The 8,926-nt window shown below is 31.0% G+C and overlaps 1 protein-coding gene across 1 annotated transcript in view; it reads right to left on the bottom strand.

Moving 5' to 3' along the window:
• The window catches only part of LOC106476229 (probable phosphorylase b kinase regulatory subunit alpha), a gene marked incomplete at its 5' end in the record, with an annotated part of 20,260 nt that overhangs the window by 2,685 nt on the left and 8,649 nt on the right, over positions 1-8,926 (bottom strand). Inside the window, 4 exons of the mRNA XM_022380160.1 lie at positions 4,142-4,351; positions 6,418-6,509; positions 7,231-7,303; positions 8,118-8,262. Coding sequence (XP_022235868.1) covers positions 4,142-4,351; positions 6,418-6,509; positions 7,231-7,303; positions 8,118-8,262 — 520 coding nt within the window. The remainder of the gene's footprint in view (positions 1-4,141; positions 4,352-6,417; positions 6,510-7,230; positions 7,304-8,117; positions 8,263-8,926) is intronic.

Here is an 8,926-nt window from a genome sequence, read left to right as displayed (position 1 = left end):
TAGGATAAGAAACAGTCAGTCAGTAACATAGATCTAAAACAGACAGTAAGCAGTATGGATAAGAAACAGTCAGTCAGTAACATAGATCTAAGACAGACAGTAGTTAGGATAAGAAACAGTCAGTCAGTAACATAGATCTAAAACAGACAGTAAGCAGTATGGATAAGAAACAGTCAGTCAGTAACATAGATCTAAAACAGACAGTAAGCAGTATGGATAAGAAATAGTCAATCAGTAACATAGATCTAAGACAGACAGTAGTAAGGATAAGAAACAGTCAGTTGGTAACATAGATCTAAAACAGACAGTAAGCAGTATGGATAAGAAACAGTCAATCAGTAACATAGATCTAAGACAGACAGTAGTTAGGATAAGAAACAGTCAGTCAGTAACATAGATCTAAAACAGACAGTAATAAGAAAAATAAACGATCCATAACAGATATCTAAAACAGACAGCAGTAAGGCTTAACAAACAGTCAATTAATAGCACAGCTTCAGAAATCAGTAGTAAAGCATATGAAACAGTCAATAAGTAGCACAGCTTCAAAGCAGTCAGTAAAAAAGGCTTAAGAAACAGTTAACAAATAGCACAGCTTTAGAAGTCAGTAGTAAAGCATAAGAAATGGGTAACAAGTAGCACAGTTTCAGAAGTCAGTAGTAAAACAGAAGAAACAGTTAATAAGTAGCACAGGTTCAAAGCAGTCAGTAAAAAGGCTTAAGAAACAGTTAACAAATAGTACAGCTTCAGAAGTCAGTAGTAAAGCATAATAAAGAGGTAACAAGTAGCACAGCTTCAGAAGTTTGTAGTAAAGCATAAGAAACAGTTAACAAGTTGCACAGCTTCAGAAGTCAGTAGTAAAGCATAAGAAACAGTTAACAAGTTGCACAGCTTCAGAAGTCAGTAGTAAAGCATAAGAAACAGTTAACAAGTTGCACAGCTTCAGAAGTCAGTAGTAAAGCATAAGAAACAGTCAAAGGCAGCACATCTTCAGAAGTCAGTAGTAAAGCATAAGAAACAGTCAATAATTAGCACAGCTTCAAAGCAGTCAGTAGTAAAGCTTAAGAAATAGTCAATAAATAGCACAACTTCAAAGTCAGTAGTAAAGCTTAAGAAACATTTAAAAAGTAGCACAACTTCAGAAGTTAGTAAAAAGGCTTAAGAAACAGTTAACAAATAACACAGCTTCAGAAGTCAGTAGTAAAGCATAAGAAACAGTCAAAGGCAGCACAGCTTCAGAAGTCAGTAGTAAAGCTTAAGAAACAGTCAATAATTAGCACAGCTTCGAAGCAGTCAGTAGTAAAGCTTATGAAATAGTCAATAAACAGCACAGCTTCAGAAGTGAGTAGTAAAGCTTAAGAAATAGCCAATAAACAGCACAGTAGTACGGCTAAAGTAAGTGAAATAGAAACATCCACTAAAACGAACACTCAAAGATAAAGACACGATTGTAGTTATTCAATCTGATGAATTACAAATTGAAAGTATGTGGTACATTAAGAAATGAATCTACTGTTCTAAACTGTGGAACTTCACCATTAAAGTCATAATATAATTAAAAAATATTCTAAGTTTGTGTAAATGAACAAGTTCTATCACCTTTCAAGAGAAACATAAGACTAAGTACTTTTATGGACGTAAGAAATGTATAAGACAGCAAAGAAAAATATTTAAATATACATTTCTGGAAGATAAATTTATTAAAAGTATAAATGCTTTATGAAACTGGTATCGCAAGTTAGAAAATATGGCCAAACAAACAAACAAAATATTAGTATTTATCAGGCAAAATGATGCTGAAAGTTGTAAATTCTGTGCTTGTACATAGCAAAAATATCTTACAATTGGGCTACTGTACAACGTTAAACAAGACACATACATGAACATAAATAACATTGTTAGATACAAAAATGTTAAACACACACACACACACATATAAATCTGTTGTATACATTTAAGTTTTAGATCACGTTTCCTTTAGTTCAATTATATATCTACAATATGTTGTCCATTTTCTACTTTCTTTACAACAACATGTTATCTATTCATTCTACTTTCTTTACAACAACGTTATCTATTCATTCTACTTTCTTTACAACAACGTGTTCTTTTGTCTCTACTTTCTTTACAACAACGTTATCTATTATTTCTACTTTCTTTACAACAATGTTATCTATTCATTCTACTTTCTTTACAACAACATGTTATCTAATATTTCTATTTTCTTTACAACAACATGTTATCTATTATTTCTACTTTCTTTACAACAATATGTTATCTATTCATTCTACTTTCTTTACAACAACATGTTATCTAATATTTCTATTTTCTTTACAACAACATGTTATCTATTATTTCTACTTTCTTTACAACAACTTGTTCTTTTGTTTCTACTTTCTTTACAACAACATGTTATCTATTTCTATTTTCTTTACAACAACATGTTCTTTTGTTTCTACTTTCACAGCATGGATATTTTTAAGTTGAAGAAAAGATTACTTTCAAAAACTAATTAATCACTTTGTCATTTTTTAACCCTCAGTATTTGGAATAATTAATTTTCAAATGATATTTGGATCCAACCTTGATAGGTTAGTCTGGCTCGGTTCAAAATCTGGTCTTTAGTGGCTGATTGAAAGAAAACTGTCAATATATCAAGATTAAATGAAATTATTTATAGTTTATTGATACTTTTTATACTTAAAATTATTTTTATGTGTTTGGCTACTTTTGTAAACTTGAATTAAGAGAAATGTCTGTGTTCCATAAATCACTTAATCCAAATTATAAACAAAAAAAAGATGAAACAAAGCTAAAAATGTGTAGATTTAGAACAAATTAGAAGTTTACTTAATTAAGGTTGTTTAGAAACAGTGAATTTTTGAAGTTTGTGATGTCAAGAACTGTAAAATTCAACAAAACACACAGTTTTTATTATAACATTCATGTTTCCAAAGTTATCAAAATCACAGATATATCATCTGAAACTTAAGAATATTTTCTTTCTCACAATCTCTTCTTCTTAATAGTGGAATGGACATTTCAAATCTCTTTTGTTAGTACATCATGAAGCTTGGAATGCCCTGTGTAATGTAAAGTAATGTAAGCTATTAACAGTTTTATATTATTTGTGTAATGAATTAACTTACTAGGTTTCCTTGTGTGTTTGTGTTGTTCAAGTTGTTGCTTCTGTAGACTAATGTCTGCACATAGAAATTTTTACTATGGTATTTTGACACCTAAAGAAGAAGGTAATCGTTTGTAGTTAAGAAATCCGTGAAAGGGTAAATAGCATAAAGCAGATGCCTCACTATGTACGCTAATCTCTACTACTTGAAACAGTTGCACAGGACAAAGATATGTTTTACATATAAGATAGAATAATATAAATACTGTATATATGTATTAGTTTTAATGCTTCAAAATATATTCTATTGCACTATTTCTTTTAATAAAATCGGCTAATGCACAATGTATTACTTATAATAACTACTCACATCTTTCTTCCTGTATGATAAGGCCTGTTCTAATTTTTTGTATGTTTGTTAGAATGAAACAGATAAAAAAACAAACAGTGGTGTGCAAAGATATAAACTATATCTAAATATATCTTTATCGAACAATTAATCATTTTGTCTAATAAACAATAATCTAGCATATATGATAGATAGTGTAAGAATGAAAGAGATATTGATGAATCTTCAGAAACAGAACCTATAGCTCATTGGCTAGCAGTTAGGGGAATACTTTATGTTACACTATCGTTTTGACTTCAGTATATTTCATAAATTTATCAAATAAACAAACAAGCATGTATTTCAAAATGTCTGTTCAGATTTGGAGACTTTTATGAGTTATCAATTTATTTTAATGAGAGGTCAATGTTGACATAATACTGTACAATGGGCAGTGAAAGGGTTAAAGAGAAACTATATTTCAAATATATCAATGTATAAAAAGTTCCTTAAGAACAGCAGCATGCTAACTAAATTTTAACCCACCAAACGTTTGATCTTTCATGCTTCTGGTACAGTCCACTCCACACCGCCAACCAGGGCATAATAGTACATGCACAGTGGTGCCACCTGGCCCTGTAATCCAGTCCATGCATATCACAAGTAAATGAAATTATATTACCCACCATCTTTCCTACTATTCTCCATACTTGACTTGCCTGGATCATACTGGTCCACCTGGATGGATCGCGTGCGCTTAATGATTCCAGAGATTCCCGAACGTCTGCTACGGATCATACTCAGTTTTCTCTTTGGACGTTTCTTTGGGAGCGAAGGACGACTGAGTGGTTTGTGTAGTTCACGTTCCAAATACTCTTTCACCATGAGATGTAAACCTAATAAACCATAATTTTAATCAATTCATAGTGACTTATCTTTTCTTGTGAAATAGTGGATAAAAACCAAATATTGAAAAATATATAACATCAAGAAACTATTTGATGGACAGTTACGAACATAATACAGAAAAATCTTTCAAATACATAATAAAAATTATACAGTAAAAACTGCTACTTACAGATCATGAACACATCTGTCAGGTAAAATATAAAAATTCTAATAATAGTTATTGACACAAAGTTGTAAGACAATAGTAAAAGGAAAAAACGTACAAACTGGTAGATTGCTACTAACAAACCACAAATATGTTTATTAGGTAAGAAATAAAATTTTATAATAATAATAATAATCGTTGACTTTTGGCTTGATGCAGATTTTATTTATAAACATAACAAATTTCTCCAAGTTCCACATATCAGTTACAGCGTGAACATATCGGTCACAGTGTGGTACTTCATGTAAGTTAACAACACTTCCAAGCTAAACATCAGTCACAGCGTGAACATTAGTCACAGTGTGGTACTTTATGTAAGTTAACAACACTTCCAAACTAAACATCAGTCACAGCGTGAACATTAGTCACAGTGTGGTACTTCATGTAAGTTAACAACACTTCCAAACTAAACATCAGTCACAGCGTGAACATTAGTCACAGTGTGGTACTTCATGTAAGTTAACAACACTTCCAAGCTAAACATCAGTCACAGCATGAACATTAGTCACAGTGTGGTACTTCATGTAAGTTAACAACACTTCGAAACTAAACATCAGTCACAGTGTGGTACTTCATGTAAGTTAACAACACTTCCAAACTAAACATCAGTCACAGTGTGGTACTTAATGTAAGTTAACAACACTTCCAAACTAAACATCAGTCATGGTGTGGTACTTCATGTAAGTTAACAACACTTCGAAACTAAACATCAGTCACAGTGTGGTACTTCATGTAAGTTAACAACACTTCGAAACTAAACATCAGTCACAGTGTGGTACTTCATGTAAGTTAACAACACTTCCAAACTAAACATCAGTCACAGTGTGGTACTTAATGTAAGTTAACAACACTTCCAAACTAAACATCAGTCACAGTGTGGTACTTCATGTAAGTTAACAACACTTCCAAATTAACATTAGTCACAGTGTGGTACTTCATGTTCAACACAAGACAATTAGACCACAATCCATATTATGACCTACTATGAACATGTGGAAATTGATGTTACATTCCATATCACTACTTATGTTTTATGTTATATTCCATATCACTACCCATGTTTTATGTTACATTCCATATCGCTACCTATGTTTTATGTTACGTTCCATATCACTACTTATGTTTTATGTTATATTCCATATCACTACCCATGTTTTATGTTACATTCCATATCACTACCTATGTTTTATGTTATGTTCCATATCACTACCTATGTTTTATGTTATGTTCCATATCACTACCTATGTTTTATGTTATATTCCATATCACTACCAACGTTTTATGTTATGTTCCATATCACTACCTATGTTTTATGTTATATTCCATATCACTACCTAAGTTTTATGTTATATTCCATATCCCTACCTAAGTTTTGTTATATTCCATATCGCTACTTATGTTTTATGTTGTATTCCATATCACTACCTAAGTTTTATGTTGTATTCCATATCACTACCTATGTTTTGTTATATTCCATATCAATACCTATGTTTTATGTTATATTCCATATCGCTACCTATGTTTTATGTTGTATTCCATATCACTACCTAAGTTTTATGTTGTATTCCATATCACTACCTATGTTTTATGTTATATTCCATATCACTACCTATGTTTTATGTTATATTCCATATCACTACCTAAGTTTTATGTTATATTCCATATCGCTACCTATGTTTTATGTTATATTCCATATCACTACCTAAGTTTTATGTTATATTCCATATCACTACCTATGTTTTATGTTGTATTCCATATCACTACCTAAGTTTTATGTTATATTCCATATCACTACCTATGTTTTATGTTGTATTCCATATCACTACCTAAGTTTTATTCCATACTTACTGTCAGGATCACCTTCCTCTTGATTACCTAGAAAACTCAAACTTGTGATGCAAGATGTGCTTAGAAATTCATCAAGAGTTCCCAGAGCCACTCTGTAAAAGTTACAATAAGTTGATAACCTTACATCAACATTTTTCTGGAGAAATACAGAACTTAACAAGGATTCAACACTTATATGGGATAATTTGTAAATTAACAAAACTTACATCCTTTATCCATAAACAAAATAAATAGATTTTATATTTTTGCAAGTTTTCACAAACTTAAACCCCATGCAACTGTTGCTAGAACTATGTCCACTGATGTTCTAGCAACAAAGTCAAACAAAAGACAATTTGAATGTGAAAGTTAAGTTAAACACAAGAATATTGAAACACCATCTGCTGTACATTTTGTATGATTAATTGTCGCATGATATGTGGTATTCTACATTGTTGTGTTGAAGTAAGGAAGAAGTGACTTAATCTTAACAAGATATGGTAAGGAAGAAGTGACTTAATCTTAACAAGATATGGTAAGGAAGAAATGACTTAATATTTACTATGCTCATAGTTGTTCACTAGCTCTTTGTATTGTGTCTTCACAACACATATTGTGTGCATACGTTTTATGTACTATTCCTATATCTTACATATATTGTGTACCATCTGTACAAATAGGAAACATGTTGGACTCTGCGATGATGTCAGCTCTTATTGTATGACCTTTCTGAGTGTTTTACATAACTTTTCACTATCTCGTTACTGAAAGAAATATCAAACATTTAATTAAAAGTTAAGCACAGATCAACTGTTGTTAGTAATAATATCTTACCTGGTGCCATTAATGTATCCACTTTTTAGTTTTTTGATGGTAGAGACCATAGCCAATGGAATTTTATCATTCTCTGTATCAACACAAAAGTTTCATAGAAATTATGTTTGTAGAACAGCAATTTGAAACATTTATATTCTAATGGGACATTTTTCTCCAATAACAAGTTTCATTCTCATTTGCTTTTATTTTTCCATGATTGTGAAAAATTTTTTACATTAGATTAATTTTTAACAGGAGAAAAGAAAACTGTAGCAAACTAGAACTAAATTTCTTGACTACAATTGTGCAATGCTGAAAAAAAGCTTTTAAATTACCTCAACAGATGGAACTGCTTCAGAAACTAATATGATGTCACAACTAAAAACACTTCAAGACTAGAATTAAATCTACCTTTAAGATGATCTAGTACTTAAACACCAGACATAAATACTTCACCAGATCAGTAAACAAAGAATATGTTTAAATATAAAAATACAGAAATGTTAAAGTACAAAAGGTTCTTTGGTTTTATATTAAACAAAAACAATTACTATAAAACAAAACTGTAATGTATGTTCACATATTACTTAGATATATGCTTAATCTTTACTTAATATTACAAATTAACATGTATTAATAATGATAACTGTTTGAAAATAAAATAAAAAATGTTTGAAACTAAATGTAGAAGCACTTATATCTCATAAATTCCTGTTTTATAATTTTACTTTTAATGAGATATCTATAAATAAGTTTGGTTAACATAAGCTAAAAACTTCAGGAAATGACAAACATGTTTCTTTAATTTCATGCATGAACTGTGCTCACTGGAAAATATAAATCTCCAGATTTAAAAAATATGCATTCTCTGTATTAACAGTCATTATGGCTCAATGATGACCTACCCAGATGATGATGATGAAGAATTATTGATACAGTTGGACGTCCAAGCATACGCCAGTTGGAGCTAAGAAAACCTATGTCTGACCGCAAAGTGTTGGCCATAAGTTCTACATCATTCACAAGGTAAGAATCCTCTCGGTCTAGGTTCTATAAACAAACGGGTCATAAAACCAAACAAAAAAAAAAAAGAAGGAAAACTAAAAAAATAATAAAATGGGACAGTGTTAGAACATAAACAGAGGACAGCATTTAACAATATTATAAACTAAAAGAGACTAGGTTGAGTAAAAAAAACACCCCAAACTAGAACATTTACTCTCCAGTAAGCACAAACACTAGTAATGAATGACTAACTTTCTTGGTTACTAATTTGAAAAACATGCATAGCAACCCTGATCAACAATATTGATAATACTGTGTTTGTCCATAGCAACCCTGATCAACAATATTGATAATACTGTGTTCATCCATAGCGACCCTGATCAACAATACTGATAATACTGTGTTTGTCCATAGCAACCCTGATCAACAATTATAAAACTGTGTTCATCCATAGCGACCCTGATCAACAATACTGATAATACTGTGTTTGTCCATAGCAACCCTGATCAACAACTATAAAACTGTGTTCATCCATAGCGACCTTGATGAACAATACTGATAATACTGTGTTAACCCATAGCAACCCTGATCAACATTGCTGATAATACTGTGTTCATCCATAGCAACCCTGACCAACAATGCTGATAATAGTGTTCACCCATAGCAACCCTGATCAACAATACTAATAATACTGTGTTCGTCCATAAAA

The sequence above is a fragment of the Limulus polyphemus genome, unplaced genomic scaffold (assembly GCF_000517525.1).
Source record: "Limulus polyphemus unplaced genomic scaffold, Limulus_polyphemus-2.1.2 Scaffold10093, whole genome shotgun sequence".
Classification (NCBI taxonomy): Eukaryota; Metazoa; Arthropoda; class Merostomata; order Xiphosura; family Limulidae; genus Limulus; species Limulus polyphemus.
Note: the sequence above shows the minus strand (reverse complement) of the source record. Positions and strands in the feature narration are given on the sequence as shown.